We start from the raw sequence: 20205 nt of genomic DNA on the forward strand, positions 1-20205 counted from the left end.
CCCTTTCAGAAAGTAGCCCCCCAAATCTAAGTATAGTGTGTGGCTGGGGATGGTGGATATAGCTTTGCAAGGGTTTTCAGACCTGAGATATGACTCACCTGTGAGACATGTCAAGGGCAAGCCACATGGGCAAGCCTATGTGAGGCATTACCCCAGTCCAGCCCTGCCCGCTTCCCAGTTCCTAGGAGCTCAAGCAGGTTTGCCACAGCCCAACATTTGCCACAAGGGAGGGAAATCAGATGAGGGGGATTTCATCTGGCCTATAGGAACAGGGGGTCTTATGACCTATAGGCACCCTCCCACAGAACCTGCCCCAGCCCTGACTTTACATACCCATCATCTCCCCATTCCCTATGGGGATGATATAATCAACCCCCCACTCCAGCCTACCACCCAGATCTCACCAAATGCCTGCGAACCATGTTCTCTTTAAAGACCCCAGACAGCCGCAGTAGGACCTCCCCAGATCTCCACAATCTAGCCAGCAACCCACAGCTGCCGGCAGATTCTGAAGACACTCAGAGATACCCAAATTCCCATGCTGCTGCTAAGTTACTTCAGTCGTGTCCGACTCTGTGCAGCCCCATAGACGGCAGCCCACTAGGCTTCTCCGTCCCTGGGATTCTCCAGGCAAGAACACTGGAGTGGGTTGCCATTTCCTTCTCCATAGATCTCCTTGAATCTTACCCTCTAAAATTTATCATCCTCACCTATGGTCCCAAGACCATCTGGGCCCAACATGCCACCTCCCACAGCTCCTCAGAGACCTGGGACTGCAGTGACTCTGGCAGACCGCCGGGCAACGCTACCCCTCCAGACTGAGGGACAGAGGTGTGCAACCTCTTCCCTGAGCGCTGGACCCACTTATCCAACCTCACCACCTGCTCTTGAACAAACAAAGGGGGCAATAGAAACACCCACCTCATGGGTTTATCATGAGGGTGACAATGAGAAAAGTGCTTAGTACAGTGCCTAGGGCATGCGTGCGTGCACGCGTGCGCGCGCGCACACACACACACACACACTCCACCAAGCTGTCTCAGTACAGTAGCTAGTTGATTTTTGTCTCCCCTGGCTGGCCTACCACCCCCTCCAGCTCCCCAGGTCCAAGTCTGATCTCATCCACTCCCATCGCCCTCTACGTCCAGGGCCTCAAGCCAAGACCTGCAACCATCTAAACCCTCCTTCTCCCTCAGTGGCCAGCCAGTCCCCAAACCCTGTCAGTTTCCTCAGTTCTATATCCTGGATAGTTCTCATCGTGATCTTTGATCTTCATGTCCACCACCATCAACTCAACAGCCTCATGAGGCGTGCCACAGCCTTCAGGCTGCCTTCTCCAAAGGAACCGAGGTGTTCTTCCTAAAATGCGGATCTGAGCCCCTCACTCCTCTTACTTTTCCCACTATGGCTGGTAGGATAAGGTGCAATCTGCCCACCTCATGCATCCTTCTTCTTCCTCCCTTTTCCTCCCTCCCCCCGCTAGCCACTAGCGCTCCTACCCTAGCCTGGCCTGCAGAAGTAGCCAACGCGTCCCCTCAGCAGTCCTTCTTCCACACACAGCCCCTGCCCCACCTCCTCAGCCACCCACAGACAAGCAGGGGCTCCCTGGGTGGGCTCTCCCCACGCTGAAGTGTCCTCTGTGAACCCAGGCTCAGGGGCCCGCTTCCCTGAGGGCCTGTCTGCTCATCTGTTCCCCTGACAATGCTGTGAGCCACGATGGCCAGGACCAGGTCGATTCTGTTCCTCACGGTCCCCTCCCGCTTCAGCGCGCCCAGTTGCTCTGTGGTTGTCCGTTGAATGGATCAGGAGCCCTCACAGGCCTTGCAGAGGAGTCAGAAGCCCCGTGCGTCCTAAGATGGGGCCGCCTCTCTGGCCGCTCACACCCGCCCGACTCCCACTGGCCGCGGAGTATCGGCAATTAGAATCCCGTCACCGGGGCGCCTCCTCTTTCCCCCGTGCTCCCGCTGCCTCCGCCCCTCCCTTCCACTCTCCCTCCCTCCACCCGTTCTTTGTCTCCCACCTCGCCGCTACGCGCCCCCCGCGTTGGCTCTTCCCTGGGGACCCCCGCGGATCCCCGCAGAAGCGACGCTACGAGTATCTGCCTGCCGGGGCGGGGGACCCCCGCGTCCAGCCGGGATTGGCAGGGCGGGAGGCGGTTCCTCTCCTTCTCTCTCTCTCTCTCTCCCCCTCCTCCACTCTCTCTCTCAGACACACACACACACACACACACACACACACACGCACGCACGCACACACGCACGGAGCATCCTCCCCGTCAGGTCTCCGGTCCTGCCCTGCCCGCCTCGCCTCCTGCTTCCTGCAAACCTTCTCTCTCCGAAATACCCACCCCGCCACGTTTCCTCCGGTTCCAGGACCCCTCTCGCTGACCCCTACCCCTATTCCTGGGATGGAGCGGATGGAGCCAGCCCGGAGCCCCCCGCGGCCGGGGTGACAGCCCCCTACCCCACTGCCCCTCTCCCACCTGGTCCCCGCCCCAAGCACCATGGGCCTGAGGGGTTTCTGAGGCGCCAGACGCTGAAGATGACAGATGCTGGAGGTAAGGGATTGGGACCCCAAGATCCCTAACGTGGAAGAGGACGCGGGGTCACTCGGGCTCGTGGTGGGAACCCTAGTGGGGTTGGATGGGGCCAAGAGACAAGGACCTTTCTTCCCTTGTCCCCTACGGGGGGCTGCACCAAGGTAGGGTGCTGGGCTGCCAGGGGAGGGGGTGGAGATAGGATCTGTGTCCCTAATCCTCTCCCTCAGCCCGCTGCCTGGAGAAATTAATTTAAAAAAACAAACTGGTGTTGGGGGAGGGGTGAAGCTTAACTCCTTCTTGCCTGGTGAGGAGTTGGACTGACGGATTGAACAGAAGTAGCCACTTGGGTCTGATTGGGGCATAAGGTCCCTGGGGTGCAGAAGACGCCCTGTTCTCACCCCACCCCATCTCCAGTGGTGCTGCCAGGTGCCCCCAGCCTGGGCCTTGTGAGAGGGGGTCACCACTTTCTCTAGCTCTACACTGCCACTCGAGCCCTAGCTTCCTCTCCCAAACACCCCTCTTCAGGCTTTTTCAGTTGCACTTCTCTCTCTTGGGTTCCTTCTCCTCTTCCAGAGCCCCTTTCCTCCTTCCTGCTCCACTGGGGGCTGCCCCTCTCCTGGCAGCTTTCTCCACCTCTCCCCAGGGCCTCACTCAGGGCTGCTGGAGCCCGGTCTCTCCTGCTTCCCCTGCCCCTGCTGCTGCTGCTGCTCTCTGGCTCATTTCTTTCTTGCTCTTTCTTCCTCCTCTCTGCAGCTCTATGGACTAACACTCCACCAACCTGTCCATCTCTGTCCTACACTCCATTCCCTCTTCAGGACTTGTGCACACTTTGTTTCTCTTTCTCCTTCCCCTGGGTCCCAGGGAACTTGGAGTTCACCTGCCTCCTGGTGTTCTTCCTCTGGGAATTGGGAAATCTGGGGAGGAAGGAGTGGCCTGCAAGAGTTAGAGCCCACAGTGTGTCCAGAGGACAAGTTCATCTCCACCGTGAGGTGCTTACCTGGTTTGAATGTGAGTGAGTATGGTGTGTGTGTGTGTGTGTATGTGTAAGAATGTAGAGTTGTAGGAGTGTAAATGCGGGGTTCTCTAATTTTGTAAGGTTCAATTTTGAAAGGTGGTGTAGGAAGGGCCTGGAGACATCCTGATGTCATGCTTCCCAGAGTTCCCCATGGGACAGTGCAAGGAAGGCCTCCCATACATACCTCAGGGAGTTATTTGTTAAAGAAAGCAGTTTGTGCTGAATCAGAATGTATTGGGCGCTGGTGTGAGCTGGAAGCCCCAGCTCACCCCAGAGTGTATCTAAAAGAGGGTGGCATCCACAAGAAGGTCTCGTTCCTAGACTGGGATCTTGAATAAAGAGCACTTGGGCTTTGCATTGGCTTCCTAGGTGACAGTAGTGGTAAAGAACCTGCTTGCCAATGCAGGAGACATAAGAGACGTGGGTTTGACCCCTGGATCGGGCAGATCCCCTGGAGGAGGGCATGGCACCCCACTCTAGTATTCTTGCCTGGAGAATCCCATGGACAGAGGAGCCTGGCAGGCTACAGTCCATAGGGTCGCAGAGTCAGATATGACTGAAGTGAGTGAGCACACACACGCGGGCTTTCCATTCTCAAGTTGTCTAAAAGAAGCAGCAGCACTGCTGTGCTCAGGGAGCCTCCGTTCTGATGGGAGAGGCAGTTCTTCTCTTCAGAGAGTCCCTACTGATGGGAATACTGGCCCCTCTCCTCAGGAGCTCCTGTCTGATGTGGGGGAGATGTGACCTAGTTAGGGAATCAATGAAGTATGAAAAATTACTCATTTCCTAGTGGCAGGGAAGGGTGGATTTAGAAATTATATAAACGAATAAGGGGAGTAATGGCTATCTAGGACAGCTTTCTGGTGGAGGTGGCAGCTGGGTCCTGGTCAGATGAGATTTTGCGACGGGATGAGGGAGTCTGGTTCATTCTTTGGTGCAGCCTCTTTTCCCATCTGCCTTCAGGACAGGAAGAGGAGGTCTAGAACTTCTTTGTTACTAGCACCCAGAGTTCAAAAATGGAAGAGAGTTCTTGGAGGCTCCATATCCCTGGCCCCTTCTTACACCTCATTTCCTGCTTGTAGCCCCAAGTGTCCATGGAACCTGGGGTGGACATACCGGGTCTTAGTATGAATCAATTCCCCTACTCTATCCATCCTGTGCCTTCTCCCAGCAGTGTTCTTTCCTTATGAGTTGGTTTCAAAGCTCCAGGATAGAGCTGAAGGGATCAAGATTGCATTCAGCCTCTTACCTCTTGCATCTCAGTTTTCCCATCTGTAAAGTGGGGATACTAAGAATCCCAAGCCTGGCCAGCATGCAGTGAGATGATATCTATGTGATAACAGAAGAGGAGAGTTGGAAAATAACCCAGCAGGCATGTGTTCTAGCTTTCCTAGAATGTTTCAAACGTATGGTCCAATCCGGTGCTCTGCCCTTCTCGTGGGGACCTGAGAGTTAGAAATAATTGGAGATCATGGCCCAGCCGTGTAGTGTGGTCCTGACCCTGAGCTTCTTCTTTCTCCCCTCATCTGCTATCCACCCGCCTCTCTAACACCCAGGCCTTGGTTTAGGGATGCTGCAATCCTACGTCTGCTAGGAAGCCTGCCCAAACTGTTTCAGCTACATATATCCTGCTTCCCCACCTGCCCTTCCTTTCCTACATCCTATAAACAAAACAAAACCCCTATCTATCCAACTTCTTGCCAGAACATGCATGATGCATCATAGAGATTTGGCTGTCCACTGTTCTGCTGTGGGTACTCTTTATACCCTTCTGCATCTGTGAGTCTGTCTAGAACTCTGAGAACTGTGAGTTTGTTAAGAACAGAGGCCCTGCTGATGATGCCAGCTTCCTGAACAGCTCATGTTCAGAAAGACAGGTGGCGACTGCACCAGTGATGCCAGTGGAGGGAGGCAGGACTGGGTGATGGGTGGGAAAATGGCTGAGTGGATGGTACAAATTGATAGATGTAACAATGGGTAGACGGTTGAATAGGGTGAATGGTGGATGACTGACTGAATGAATGGGTGAATAGGCAAGAGATGCACAGATAAGTAGGGAGGTAGGTAGATGAGTAGATGGAAGAACCTGGGTTCTGGTTCTGATTTTGCCATAACTTATTATGTGATCTTAGGTCAATCATTCTCCCATCTGTTTCTTTATTTGTAAAATGAGAGGATTGGATTTAATAGTCTGCAAGATTTCTCCCAGATTTGATGTTGGACAGTTTATGATAATTAAATGTTTTAAGAAAATGCTAATGATGGAAAGGCTCAGGACGGTGAAGGGGAGATGTTTAGTGACCTGTGTGGAGGCAAATCAGCTCGGATTGGGGCTGTGGGAGAGCCTGTTGTCTGCACCTTGGACTTGCTTCTGTCTCCTGCCCAAGCCCACCATCTGGGGTACGGTTCAGATGGTTTCTCTTCAAGGGGCTGGAGGAAGAGTTGTAAGGGAAGGTCAGGATCTAGAAGGCCAGGAGCAGGTAGCCATTGGCAGCTCCCTTACCTCCACCAACTGTGGTCTATTTCCTTCTTATCCATGGTTCTTTTTCCTCTCTCTCTTGTTCTCCCAGCTCTCTCGAGTCATGGCTTCTTCAAAGCTCCGAGAACCTGTGGATGAGGTTTTTGGTAAGTACTCTTTGACTCTATCTCTAGCCAAGGCTAAGAGGTTTTGAGGGAGGGACAGTCCCGGGGACTTCAGTGTGCGTGTATTTTGGCTTTAAAGTCTGAATCTTTGTCACCACTATCTGAGTAGATATCCAATTACAACAGTGATGATAATAAGGGTCCCCATTTATTAAGTGCTTGGCTCATGCCAGTACTAGGCTAGCACCACCATGTCACATGCCCTGTATCCCGTCTGTTGTTGTTGTTATTCAGTCACTACCTCCTCTCCAACACTGTGTAACCCCATCAACTGCAGTACACCAGGCTTTCCTGTCCTTTACCATCTCCCGGAGTTTGTTCAGATTCAGTTGGTGATACAATCTAACCATCTCATCGTCTGCCACCTGCTTCTCATTTTGCCTTAAATCTTTCCCAGCATCAGGGTCTTTTCCAATGAGTCAGCTCGTCACATCAGGTGTCCAAAGTACTGGAGTTTCAGCTTCAGCATCAGTCCTTCAAATAAATATTCAGGGTTGATTTCCTTTAGGATTGATTAGTTTGATCTCCTTGCAGTCCAAGGGACTCTCAAAAGTCTTCTCCAGTATCACAATTCAAAAGCATCAATTCTAAAAAACAAACAAACAAACAAACAAAAGCATCAATTCTTTGGCACTCAGCCTTCTTTATGGTCCAACTCTCATATCTGTGCATGACTACTGGACAAGCCATAGCTTTGACTATGCAGATCTTTGTGGGCAAAGTGATATCTCTGCTTTTTAATATGCTGTCTAGTTTTGTCAAAGCTTTCCTTCCAAGAAGCAAGTATCTTTTAATTTCATGGCTGCAGTCATTGTCTGCAATGATTTTGGAGCCCAAGAAAATAAAATCTGTCACTGTTTCCACTTTTTCCCCTTTTATTTGCCATGAAGTGACGGGACCAGATGCCATGATCTTAGTTTTTTGAATGTTGAGTTTCAAGCCGGCTTTTTCACTCTCCTCTTTGACCCTCACCAAGAGACTCTTTAGTTCCTCTTGACTTTCTGCCATCAGAATGGTATCATCTGCATATCCGACGTTGTTGACATGTCTCTCCACAATCTTGACTCCAGCTTGTGATTCATCCAGCCTGGATTTCACATGATGTACTCTGCACAGAAGTTAAATAAGCAGGGTGATAATATACAGCTTTGTCGTACTCCTTTTCTAATTCTGAACCAGTCGGTTGTTCCATGTCTGGTTCTAACTGTTGCTTCTTGACCCACGTACAGGTTTCTCAGGAGGCAAGTGAGGTGGTCTGGTATTCCCATCTCTTTAAGAATTTTTCAGTTTGTTGTGATCCACACAGTCAAAGGCTTTAGTGTAGTCAGTGAAACAGAAGTAGATGTTTTTCTGGAATTCCCTTGCTTTCTCCATGATCCAAAGAAAGTTGGTAATTTGATCTCTGGTTCCTCTGCCTTTTCTAAACCCAGCTTGTGCATCTGGAAGTTCTTGGTTCATGTAGTACTGAAGGATTTTGAGTATAACCTTGCTAGCATATGAATTGAGCACAATTTTACAATAATTAGTTTGAACATTCTTTGGCATTGTGCTTCTTTGGGATTAGAATGAAAACTGACCTTTTCCAGAGGTCACTCTGTAACCACTGCTGAGTTTTCCAAATTTGCTGACATATTGAGTGAAGCACTTTAACAGCATCATCTTTAGGATTTTAAACAGCTCAGCTGGAATTCCATCACCTCCACTAGCTTTGTTCATAGTAATGCTTCCTAAGGCCCATTTGACTTCACATTCCAGGATGTCTGGCTGTATGTGAGTGACCACACCATTGTGGTTATCTAGGTCATTAAGACCTTTTTTTGTGTAGTTCTTCAGTGTGTTCTTGCCACCTCTTCTTAATCTCTTCTGCTTCTGTTAGGTCCATACCATTTCAGGACCACGTTTTGTCAGAACTCTTCACATTGACCTGTCCATCTTGAGTAGCCCTGCACAGCATGGCTCATAGCATCACTGAGTTACACAAGCCCGTTTGTCATGACAAAGCTGTGATCCATGAAGGGGGTGTATCACTTTAACCCCACAATAATCCTAAGAAATGTACCCATATAGCAGACATTAAGCCTAGGACACAGAGCGCTGCAGTGACTGGCTTTAAAGATCACACGGCAGTTTAGTGGCAGAGCTGGGACAAGAACTCCAGACTGCCCAACTCCCTGCTGGCAGTCACTGTGCTGTATACCAGGATTCCCCAGCAGAAGCAACACAGGTTGCCTCCAAGTCCCATAAATAAGGGACTTCATCTACATGATGTGCAGGAAAATAAAAAATGCATAACACACTTAGCATCTACACTCCCGGGGCACCCAGGACCGACCCCCTCTGTTCTGAGATGCGTGGACTCCCACACACACACCCTATTATTTGCCTCCTGCAGTCTTTTTATTGTGTGGATTAGAGAAAGACCACTGAGAGGACTGGGTTCCCAGCATGCACCGGGGTGGAAAGGTCGTTTCCCGGCTGGATTCAGTGGAGGAGTCAGTGAGCAAAAGAAGGTGGAGGAACACAGCGGGAGAGGTGGAAGCAGAAAGCTCTGTCCTGTACACAGCCATCAGGGCTCTCAAGCCGGGAAAGGCTCCTAGGTGTGGAATGCCACAGGGCCTGCAGCGTCTCCTCCCCTGCCTCTCCTCGTCTCTACCTGCCTTGCCCTTGCTTTTCCTCCAGCTCTGCTCAACTGACTCTCCCCTGCGGCTGCTGCAGATCCTGGCAATGCCTGGAACTGCTGCCTCCTGGCTTCTGAGGAACTGCTTCCTGCCCTGGCCTCCCTGGGGCCTGTGCATGAAAGCTTTGCCTTGGGGACTCCCCTAGCCTCAAACAGTCTCTGGGCCTCAGACTCTGAATCTGTCCATCCTCACCCAGGTCCAGCCTGACTCCCGGCCTGGCAGAGATGAACTCCCCCTTCCTTAGGCTTTTCAGACACCAACCCCAGCCCAACCCTTCCTGTTTTCCTTCTCCCCAACCTGCTGAGGTAGCTGCCAGCCTGGCCGGTTTCCTGAAGAGAAAGGTGATGAAATATTCATGACTTCCCACAGCCTTGGGCTGGCTAACTCCCAGGGGGAGAGGGAGAGGGAGAGAGAGATGGAAGGAGGGATGGAAGGAGGAGAGAAGGGCCTGGTAGAGCAAGGCACCAGGAGAGAAGCTGGCCCCATCTTGCCTTGGAAATCCCCAAGCCCCTTAGGAGTCCCTTTGCTCCCTAGACCCTCCACAGTAAGGTGACCCTGGTTTGACGTGGCCCAGATTCAGGTGCAGAGGGCCATTCTCCTTGGCCCAGGGCAGTGGATACCAGCTAACACTGGACTGGTTGAGGGTGCTCATCAGCTGCCTACCAGCAGTCCTGTCTACTGTCCTTGTTCCCTCTGCACTCTGGGCCAAACTTTGCTCTCTGAGGAGAGTAAGTGCCTGTAAACTAAGGGATTGAATTCACAAGTCTCTCTATCTCTGCCTCAGAGGAGGTAGGGAGGGCTTGGTAATTACTCGCTGACCCTCTGGAGCCAGACTGCCTATAACCCTGGCTTGCTCTGCACCAGCCCTATCAGTTCAGTTCAGTCATTCAGTTGTGTCCAACTTTTTGTGACCCCATGGACTGCAGCATGCCAGGCCTCCTTGTCCATCACCAACTCCCGGAGCCTGCTCAAACTCATGTCCATCGAGTCAGTGATGCCATCCAACCATCTCATCCTCTGTCATCCCCTTTTCCTCCTTCCTTCAATCTTTCCCTGCATCAGGATCTTTTAAAATGAGTCAGTTCTTCGCATCAGGTGGCCAAAGTATTGGAGCTTCAGCTTCAGCATCAGTCCTTCCAATGAATATTCAAGATTAATTTCCTTTAGGATTGACTGGTTGGATCTCCTTGCAGTCCAAGGGACTCTTAAGAGTCTTCTCCAATATCACAGTTCAAAAGCATCAATTCCTCTGCACTCAGCTTTCTTTATGGTACAACTCTAACATCCATACATGAAAAATCATAGCTTTGACTAGATGGACCTTTGTCAGCAAAGTAATGTCTCTCTTTTGTAATATGCTGTCTAGGTTTGTCATAGCTTTTCCAGCCCTACACCCTCAGGCAAATTAAGGCTGCCCTGAGAATTCCTGGAGTCTCCTTGGGTTGTGGGGAGGTTTAAATGAGCTAGTAGTTATAAAACACTTAGGACACTTGTACACACACACACACACACTGTCACACACACAATGTTCTATGCCTGTTAGTGCAATGAACAAAATAGAGAAACATCTGCTTTCATGGAGCTGAGATTTTGATAGGTGGAGAGAGACAATAAACTAAATAACATATATGGTATGCCAGAGAATGATAAATGATATAGGAAAAAATTTAGCTGTGGGTTTTGGGGATATTCTAAATTGAGTGGTCTCTCAGTGAGAGGAAGCATTTAAGCAGAGGCCTGAAGGAGCTGAAAGAAGGAACTGTGCAGAAATCTATGGCAAGAGCCTTGCAGGAAAGGGAAGGGGAAGTGCAAAGGCCCTGAGGTGCAGGATAGCTTGTATAAGGAAGAACCAGGGTGGCTGGAGCAGAGGGACAAAGAGGTAGAGCGTCTCTGAACAGCCTGAGTCTAAAGGCCATGCTGAGAACTCAGCTTCTTCCTGTGTGAGATGGAAGTCAGTGGAGGTTCTGAGTGGAGGGAGGAGTAACATGAGCTGACATGTTTTATCAGGATCACTGGCTGCTGGGTTGGAAATAGACTGTAAATGGGAAAGGGAAGCAGCGGGAAGACTAGCTGGGAGGATCTGTAACAGTGAGTCAAGAGGTGATGGTGACCTAGACCAGGGATCTGTGTGTTCTCCTACTCCTTTCCTCTCCCCTCCTCTTTCTCCCCACATGTAGGCATGTATGTAAGTGTGTGTATACAAAGACACATATACACAATATTTTATGGCGGGAAATCAAAAGTAGAGACTAGCACAAAGTACCCCGTCATACACTTATGTATGTATCACTCAGCCTCAAGTATCATCAGCTCATGGACAGTCTTGTTTCATCTACATCCCCTTCCTCTCTTCCCTCCTAGTTTCCTGGATTATTTTGAACCTAATCCAAAACATCATGTCATTTCACCAAAAATATCTCAGCATGTTTAGATATATTTCCAAAGTAGAGCTAAGAGGAATTGTGGTTGGATCAGTTTGTAGGGTAGGAGGGAGAGGGAGGAATCCAGGGTGACTCCATGGTTTGGCCTTAGCAGCTGGAAGAATGGAGCTGTCACTCATCAAGATGGGCAGACTGGGCAGCTTGAGGGGTGAGGACGTCAGGAGTCCAATTGTAACATGTACATTGAAGATGTCCATTGGACATCCAGGTGGAAGTGTCAAGTAGGGAGCTGGACCCATGAATTACCAACTGAGTCTAGCTCTGAGAGGGCTTCCCTTGTGGCTCAGCTGGTAAAGAATTAGCCTGCAGTGTGGGAGACCTGGGTTCAACCCCTGGGTTGGGAAGATCCCCTGGAGAAGGGAAAGGCTACCCACTCCAGTATTCTGGCCTAGAGAATTCCATGGACTGTATAGTCCAGGGGGTCACAGAGAGTCAGGAACGACTGAGTGACTTTCACTCACCTCACTAGGTCTGAGAGGGCAACTGGGTAGACAATGGGGTCTTTCACAGAGCCAGGGACAGAGGCAAGGTGGTGCATTCGTTTGATGGACTGAGTTTGAGGTGCCTGGGTGCTTTAGATGTGGCAGGTGTTGAGGTGCTCAGACTTGGAATTCAGGGGAGGAATCAGAGCTGGAAATAGATATAGGTGGTAGTTCAGCCACCGGGGTGATTTAAGGGGTGTCTACAGACAAGAGACAGAGAAGGCGATGGCACCCCACTCCAGTACTTTGGCCTGGAAAATCCCATGGATGGAGGAGCCTGGTAGGCTGCAGTCCATGGGGTCGCTAAGAGTCAGACATGACTGAGCGACTTCACTTTCACTTTTCACTTTCATGCGTTGGGGAAGGAAATGGCAACCCACTCCAGTGTTCTTGCCTGGAGAATCCCAGGGATGGGAGAGCCTGGTGGGCTGCCGTCTATGGGGTCACACAGAGTCGGACATGACTGAAGTGACTTAGCATAGCATTAGCATAGCACAGACAAGAGAAAGAGGAGCAGGCAAAGCAGGGCAGGCAGGAGTGACTGGATGGGGTCCCTGAGATCCCGGAGGGTGGAGTGGTGAAGAAAGGTCTTAAGCCATGATGGTCTGGGAAGGACTCTTTCTGCCTGGAGAAACTCAGCGACACTGCAGAAGGAAGTCTGTATTCTAGGGTGGAACAAACGGAAGGTGAAGCTCAAACGGAAAGTGAAGCTCGGAGCTGTAGGGTTGATGCGTAATCTGTTAGGTTTGCCTACTCTTCCACATTGTCCTCATCCAGGACCTAGCCCTGAGCCATGTGGGCTCTCCTCTTTGCCACTGGCTCCTAGGGCTCCCTCTAGTTAACTGCAAGTCATCTAGCTGCTCAGCAGTGCTGTCTCTGAGTGTGACCCTGAGCCTGGCACAGAAAGCCAGCATCCCCAGCAGGGCCAGTCTCTCGAGCAAGACTGTGTGAGTGTGCTCAGTTGCTCATGTCCAACTCTGTGCGATCCCATGGACTGTAGCCCACCAGGCTCTTCTGTCCATGGAATTTTCCAGGCAAGAATACTGTAGTGGGTTGCCAGTCCCTCCTCCAGAGGATCTTGCCAACCCAGGGACTGAAACTGTGTCTTTTGTGTCTCCTACATTGGCAGGTGAATTCTTTATCACTGCACCACCTGGAGCCAGAGCTAGACTAGCCAGGCTCAAATCCCAGACTGTTGCCAGCTGCGGGCCTCAGGCATGAGACTTGACCTCTCTGATCCTCAGTTTGCTTAGCTGTGAAATGGGAATAAAAGCTATCCCTAGCCTGTGGGTTGTTCTGGGTAGACAAGGTGATGAATGTACGTTCTGACACCTAGTTGGCACTTCTTCCGTGATAGCCATTACAACTGTGCTCTCTCCAGCCTCATCTTCCACAAACCTGCCCTCTCATTGCTCTGGAGGCGTCCTGCCCCCAGCTTCCCTTCCTCTCAGCATAGCATATGCCAGTTTTGCCAGCCTCCACCAGTTTTGCCAGCCCCCTCTCTTGTAAACTCCCAGACAGACCTGAAGACCCAGCTTTGGTGTTTCCTCCTCCAAACAGGACAATCCTGCCCTCTGTGCCTGTGAGAGGGTCTATCACACATTGTATTTACAAGCTGACATCTCCAGCTCCCTGGGAGACTGTGAGAGACTCGGTTTTCCATCTCATTGGACTACCAGTGCCCAATACTCGGAGACATTGTTGAATGCCTGAGTGTGTGTGCAGGGGGCCACTTGAGGCAGGCCTCTGGGCGTGCTGTCCTTATGTATCTGGTCTCTGTCCCTCTTCCCTGGCTTGCAGACCTGGACTTGGCAGTGCCAGAAACCGTCAGACTGGACAGCAGTTTACACAAGGCCCGGGCCCAACTACTGGCCAAGGGCCGGAGACACCGGCCCTCTCGCTCCAGGCTTCGGGACAGTGCCAGCTCTGCAGAGGATGGTGAAGGCTCCGATGGGCCTGGAGGCAAGGTTGGGACAATCCCCTCAATCACCATACCCTACCCACCCTTCTTGCCCCTGGATAACCCCTCCAAACCACTCTTCCAGGGGAACCACACCCCTAGACTTCTCACATAAGGCTGACAAATACTAGTTTGTGCAGTTCAATTCTGGCTCATTTCATCCTTTCAAGCAAGGTATTACCCCATTTTCCAGACGGGGAAACTGAAGCTCTAAGAGGTTCACTAACAAAGTCACACAGTTAGTAAGTGGAGGCCCGATGCAGCCCCTGCCTCTGTGACCAGAAATTCCATCTCTCACTGCTCGCTGCCCAGCCACCGCTCGGCCCAGGGCGGCAGGAGCCCGGGCTCCCCTCCGGGAAGAGGGGAAGAGGGTAGGCGGTGAGCAGCTGCCCCTCCTCCAGGGAACCGACGGCTGCGGGAGCCCCCTGCACCGGCTGCGCTCGCCTCTGCACTCGGGCCCCGGGTCCCCAGCGGGGGGCTCCTTCTGCCTGGAGCCCCCGGGATTGCGGCGCAGCCTGGACGAGGACGAGCCGCCGCCCTCACCGCTCGCACGCTACCGGCCCCTGCACAACACCGCCTCGCACGAGGGTCTGGCCGCCGCCTCCGGCTCGCCGCCCCGCTCCGCTGCTTCGTCCGACAGCTCGCCCAGCTTCGTGCGCCGCCACCCTCGCGCCGAGCTGCACAGCGAAGGTGAGCAGCGGCCGGCGCGGCGCCCCCTGCCGGCAAGCACTCCTTTGGGCACCGAAGCTCTTGGCCGGACCTCGGGTTTGGCACCAGGTGGCTCAGGGGAGGTGGGGACTAAAGACCACGGTTCATTCATTTATTTCCAGAGAGCCTTAATGTGTGCCAGACACTGTCTGGGCACTGGGACACACAAAAGAACAAGCAGATGCTGTCCTCGTCCTCGCGAGGCTTATGAGTTCTAGGGGAAGCAGTCAAATAATTCCTTATAGTTTGAGGGGAAGCAATCCCTTAATTAAATGTATAGGTAGGTACAAGGTGTATTGAGTGCTATTCGAGAAAGGGAACGCAGGGCGGAAGGACATTTATCAGGCTGAAAACATCCTGGGAGCAGTTAGGAGCCTCCTGCAAGGCTTCTTGAGGAAGCGACATGTGAGCCAAGATTAGAAGGTTGGTTACAAGTTGGCCAAGATAAAATTAACAGTAAAGAGTAGCGATCCCTACTTTCTAGAGTGGTTTATGGTTTGTATAAGGCTTTCATAAACATCTTATTCAGTTCAGTTCAGTCGCTCAGTCGTGTGCCACTCTTTGCAACCCCATGGACTGCAGCATGCCAGGCTTCCCTGTCCTTCACTATCTCATCCTATTAGGTCTCATGAAACAGGCAGTGTTATTAGCCCCATATTTAAGATGCAGGAAGCTCAGAGAGGTAGTGACTTGTCCTAGGTCACACAGCTAGTGAAAGGCATTAGAGTAAGGTTGCCTGATTCTAAGTCAAGAGAATTTCTATCACCTTATTGGAAGTTGAAAGAGGCACACAAGCCACCACATAGGCTATTTCCTTCCTTTTCTTCCTTGAAAGATGACAGCCGGGATGCCAGCCCACCTGAGCCCGCCAGCCCTACCATTGGCCTGGATAAGAAGACTCGCCGAAAGTTCCTGGACCTGGGGTGAGTGACCAGAAACAAAGGCTTGAGGCTTGGGGATTGGGTAGCACGATGGGCAGCACTGTTGCACTCCCCTTTGCCCTCCCCACAGGGTCACCTTACGCCGAGCATCCACTAGCAAGAGCCGGAAGGAGAAGGGCAGCAACCGTCTGTCCATGGGCAGCAGGTGAGAGGTACCCACAGCCCCTCAGCCACAGCTTCTGCCCGTAACTCCCCGTGGTTCCAGCCCTCTCCTTGGTGCCCGCACCCATGCAGTGTACTCTCTCTGCAGGGAGTCGGTGGAGGGGTCCAGCAGGTCAGGGGGCTCCCCGTTCCTGCCCTTTTCCTGGTTCACAGACAGTGGCAAGGGCTCCGCATCTTCTGGCAGCACCACCTCCCCGTCCTGCTCCCCTAAACGTGAGGGTTTCAGCCCTAAGAAGTCAGCTTCTCAGGTGAGTCCATGGCCTTCTGGCCTCCATCCTGGCCCCCAGACTCAGGTGACATGAGGACATACTTCACCCTGGCTTGGGCCTGGATCCAGGCATTCCCAGAGTCCATCTGTCCATCCAAGGAGCCATTCGACGATCATTAATTCATCCAGTCTCTGAGTTCAGGCATTCACTTGTTCACTTGTTTGTATGCCGAGTGGTTCCTTTGTTGACTCATTCATTGCTGTCTCCATTCAACACACATAACCGAGCATTATGATCCCCTAGTACACACCCAGCCTGAGGGCTCCTCTATTCCTGCTAACTCTTCTGCCTGACTCAGTTCTGACTCCACATCCTGTATTAGGAGCTGGCCTACGTGCGGTACAGTGAGGCTGGGGGCAACAGAGATGAATAGGACCGCAACCTAGCTAGTGCTTGGAAAGTTCACAACCCTGTGGGTAAAGTGAGACCAAGGAACAGAAGCAACAATGAGCACCTATTTATGTTCACTAGGATTCTGTGGCCTACAAAGCTCCAAAAGCATTTTTGTTTATCCTCATAAACGTTCAGTGAAGTAGGGAGGGCAGGCACACTCATTCCTATTGTGAAGTGAAGTGAAGTGAAAGTCACTCAGTCGTGTCTGACTCTTTACGACCCCATGGTCTGTACAGTTCATGGAATTCCCTAGGCCAGAATCCTGGAGTGGGTAGCCATTCCCTTCTCCAGGGGATCTTCCCAACCCAGGGATTGAACCCAGGTCTCCCGCATGGGAGGCAGATTCTTTACCAGCTGAGCCACCAGGGAAGCTCATCTTGTACAGATGGGCAAATGCAGGCTGAGACTGAAGGGAATTGCCTACAGACTCAACTGGATTTAGATGCCAGGCTCTAATGACCCCCAGCCCTGTGCTTGTTCTGTGATTCTGTTCCTGTGTGCAGCCGGGTCAGAGAAGATCAGAAAACTGTACATTCAGGGGAGAAAGGGTCCCTCTCCCACATCCTCCCTCCCTTTCTTCCATTGTGCTGGGCCCTGGTGAACAGACACAACCCAGACACTCGTATAGCTCAGAGTCCAGTGAAGACATGACATCTAACCAGGTTTTTATAAGCCAGGGTGCTGGAGGCCATGCTGGAGAGGCTCAAGGCAGGAACACCTGACCCAGCCCGGGGGAATCCCGGTCAGCTGTCAAGGAAGGGACAGCAGCGTGACCTCCATTCCCGCTAACTGCTCAGTTCTAGCCCTGCAGCCTTGCTCTGTGTGCCTGCCCAGCTCCTGGTTCACATCCAAGGGCCCTGAGAAACTCTTGGTGCCTGGTCCTGGACTTCAGCTCCATTTGAATGGGGATGGTAGGTTCTGGGTTGCTGCCTTGGTCTTGAGGTGAGCTCTCTCCTCAGCAGTATGACCCCTTTCCATCTAGGAATCCACCCTGAGTGATGATTCCACACCCCCCAGCAGCAGCCCCAAGATCCCAAGTGGTCCCCGGCAGGCGGCCAAGTGTTCCTACCCCTACCACACTCTGTCCCAGTCTTCCGATGAGGTAAGCAGGCCCTGACCTCTGACACAGCCAGGTGTGTGGGCCACAGGGCACACCCTGCCTCCTCACTCTCCCTGGTCTCCACCCCAGTTTCTGGATGAGCCTCTTCCCACCGTCTACCACTGGACCAGTCAGCAGGTGGGCCAGTGGCTGCAGAGCCTCAACCTGGAGCAGTATGCTGCTGAGTTCGCTGCGCGGCAGGTAGATGGGCCGCAGTTACTGCAGCTGGATGGAAGCAAACTGAAGGTGGGTTGGGGTGGGGGGACCACCACCCAGTTGGATCCCTGAGGCAGCCTTCAAGGATTGGGATCCCCTCATCCTGACCTTTCCACTCCCTTTAAGACCACTGCCCTGACCTCTGACCTCTAGGCAAGATCCTTGATCTTTGCTCTCTAGCATGGATTCCCTCCCAGTCTTGACTCCAGTCCAATTCCTCAGTCTGACCTTCAAGCTCCAGCCAAAGTCTTCAGGTTGACCTCTGACCTTGAGGACTAGCCTATCATCTGACTCTTGACTCTAATGAGCCTCCTCTGGTCATCTCATCTGAATTTTGGAGGCTTCATCTCTAAGACTAAAAATCTTGGAGGCTGGTGGTTGTGGGAGGCAAGTAGGGGGAGGGAGAGAGGGTGTCAGAGGTTGTGCTCTGATCTCTGTTCTGGGGGTTTCTGGCTGGTTTTGCACCGTCTGCTTAGTTGCTTGGGGAAGCAATGGTGAGGAGAGTCCCCGAGAAGTCTTTGGAACAGGGGCCTCAGCTACTGACGGGCTGTGTGACCTCAGACAGACTCACTTTCTATCTCTGGGCTCACGGAATCTGGCAGGGTTATTCCAAGGCTGAAATCCTGAGTTGAGGGATGGGAGCCAAGGATTAGGGTGGGGAAGGGGCAAAGGGCCTGGAACCCTGCACCATTTACCCTCATCTCTCCTAGCCACTCCCATTCCAAATTTTTGCCCTGAGGGTCCTGATCCATCAGCAAGCTTGGGAGGTGGAGGCTGAGGGCTGGCAGAGCTCCAGCGAAAATACACCTGGGCCGCAGAGAACCCTGGGCGTGGGGTTGGCCAGGTGTGGGGCTCTTCACTTCACCCTCGGATCCCTCCCCCAGAGTCTGGGGCTCAGCAACTCGCATGATCGGGCGCTGGTGAAGCGGAAATTGAAGGAGCTGGCGGCAGCTGCTGAGAAGGAGCGCAAGGCCCAGGAGAAGGCTGCACGGCAGCGTGAGAAGCTCCGGCGCAGGGAGCAGGAGGCCAAGAAGAGCTAGGGAGATGGGCGGGCAGGCACTGGCACCCGGCTCGGGAAGCTGCTGGGCTCTGCGGGCACAGGCCGCCTTAGGAGGCGGGGCCTGGGCACCAGGCTTGGGTTGGCCTGGCTCCATGCTCTCAGGAGGAACAGCCCTCTCACCCTGTCATCTGTCTGGACCCAGATCCCTCAGAAAGAGAGACCCAGGGGAGAGGACCCAGTAATAAATCCCCTTGCAAGGACTTTTTGGCACAAAGTTCCTGGGGGAAGTGGCAGATTATGGGCAGAGAGGCCAGGGCTGAAGCAAATCAGGGAGCCCAGAGGTGCCTGAGTGATTCTAACCCTGTTCCCTCAGGCCAAGGGGGTCCTGGGGCTGCCAGTGAACTAGGAGGCCTGCATACCTTCCAGAGGCCCTGGGCTCAGAGATATGGGCTGAGCCTCTCTGCAGCAGCAGGTGGATAAAGTAGTTCCTTTCCAGCTCTCCCAGGTGACTGTGTGGAGAGAGCTCTGCAGGAGGCTGGTGGGCCTACAGCAAGTTGCACTCAAAGCAGACTCCCAGTCTGCACTCAACAGAAGAACAGAGAAAGCAGCATGATTACCCTGTCATCTTTGCAAGGGCTTTAGAAGGGAGGGGTCTCAGTGGTAGGATGATGCCCCTGCAGGTCTGCCCCTCCTGAGGCCCACACAAAGCCTGGGTTTTGACCGACTCTCCAAGTTGGGCCCACTTCTGCTGCTCCTGCGGAGGCCACCTGGAACCTCTCTGAAGATGGCAAACTTGGGAACTGGTGGGGACATATGACACCCCCATCAATGCCTAGATGGCCCTTAACTGGTGAATCCTCACCCCAGCCAGGCAGAGAGGCAAAATCTGGGAGGCCCCCTGAAAGCTGCTAAATTGAAAAGGTTCATCAGCCCTCCCCCACCTGTCCTGGTTCTTATCAGGGCCTCCGTGGGCTCCAGACCTGGCAGACAGGAGGGGTGGGGCCCGCTCCCTGGGTTGGGGTGGAAGCCATCCCAGAGCCCAGGGAAGGTGTCTGTCCTTTTAGGGTGAGTGTGTCCAGTGTCCAGGCATGGTGCTGGCCAGCAGCTAGCCCAGCCTTTGTAGCACTGGCCAGAGTTAGCAGTAAGGTCAGAGGCCTTAGACTAGAAACCTCCCTTCACCTCCTCCCACCAGCCTGGAGCAGCAGACAGGCCCCCATACACCCACTCCCCTCGCTCCAGCCCAAGGGCTGTGGCTGTGACCCCTGTTCTCTGGGTCTCAGTTCTTTTTTCCTTTCTGCTGTCTGTGCTGAGAGAGGGGCTTCAGAGGGGGGACTGGACATGGGGGCACTAGTACCACCTGGGCCCCAGAGGGGCTGGTGGGGAGGATGGAAAGCTCCCAAGTCCTTGAAGCCATGAGGAGCTATCTGGGTGCCCACCTGCATGTGAAGGGGGAGGCGGTACTTAGTTTCTCTCAATAAACGCTTATGATGTGCCAGTGGCCTTCCTGTTCGCCCCGGCTGGGGGTTGGGCTGGGCTCTGAGTGTGGCAGGGCCACAGGTCTGTCACTGGGTGCCGCCCTGTCAAGTATTCCGAACGGACGGCTCTGGCCACTGTTGTACTTGGCATGCACCGGGTCTTGTCCTCAGCATGTCGCGTGTT

At 52.9% G+C, this 20205-nt stretch overlaps 1 protein-coding gene across 2 annotated transcripts; it reads left to right on the forward strand.

Moving 5' to 3' along the window:
• The first annotated feature begins 1954 nt into the window (after positions 1 to 1954).
• Positions 1955 to 19969, forward strand: SAMD14 (sterile alpha motif domain containing 14). Of its 2 annotated transcripts, XM_070389703.1 has the most exons (11): positions 1990 to 2094; positions 2373 to 2557; positions 6125 to 6179; positions 13599 to 13765; positions 14160 to 14448; positions 15302 to 15389; positions 15478 to 15552; positions 15658 to 15817; positions 17214 to 17333; positions 17421 to 17576; positions 18431 to 19969. In XM_070389703.1, the coding sequence occupies exons 2-11, from the start codon at positions 2549 to 2551 to the stop codon at positions 18584 to 18586; spliced, it is 1275 nt and encodes a 424-aa protein (XP_070245804.1). In that variant the 5' UTR covers positions 1990 to 2094; positions 2373 to 2548; the 3' UTR covers positions 18587 to 19969. The 2 variants fall into 2 exon arrangements, with proteins under 2 accessions (XP_005890390.2, XP_070245804.1); XM_005890328.3 differs by having other exon boundaries at positions 1955 to 2557.
• Positions 19970 to 20205: the final 236 nt, after the last annotated feature.

This window comes from Bos mutus, chromosome 19 (assembly GCF_027580195.1).
Source record: "Bos mutus isolate GX-2022 chromosome 19, NWIPB_WYAK_1.1, whole genome shotgun sequence".
In the NCBI taxonomy this organism is placed as follows: domain Eukaryota; kingdom Metazoa; phylum Chordata; class Mammalia; order Artiodactyla; family Bovidae; genus Bos; species Bos mutus.

Coding starts and splice junctions, on each gene's coding strand:
- SAMD14 (XM_005890328.3), top strand. Junction 15,553..15,657: donor CGTCTGTCCATGGGCAGCAG/GTGAGAGGTACC, acceptor CTCTCTCTGCAG/GGAGTCGGTGGAGGGGTCCA. Junction 17,577..18,430: donor TGGATGGAAGCAAACTGAAG/GTGGGTTGGGGT, acceptor TCCCTCCCCCAG/AGTCTGGGGCTCAGCAACTC.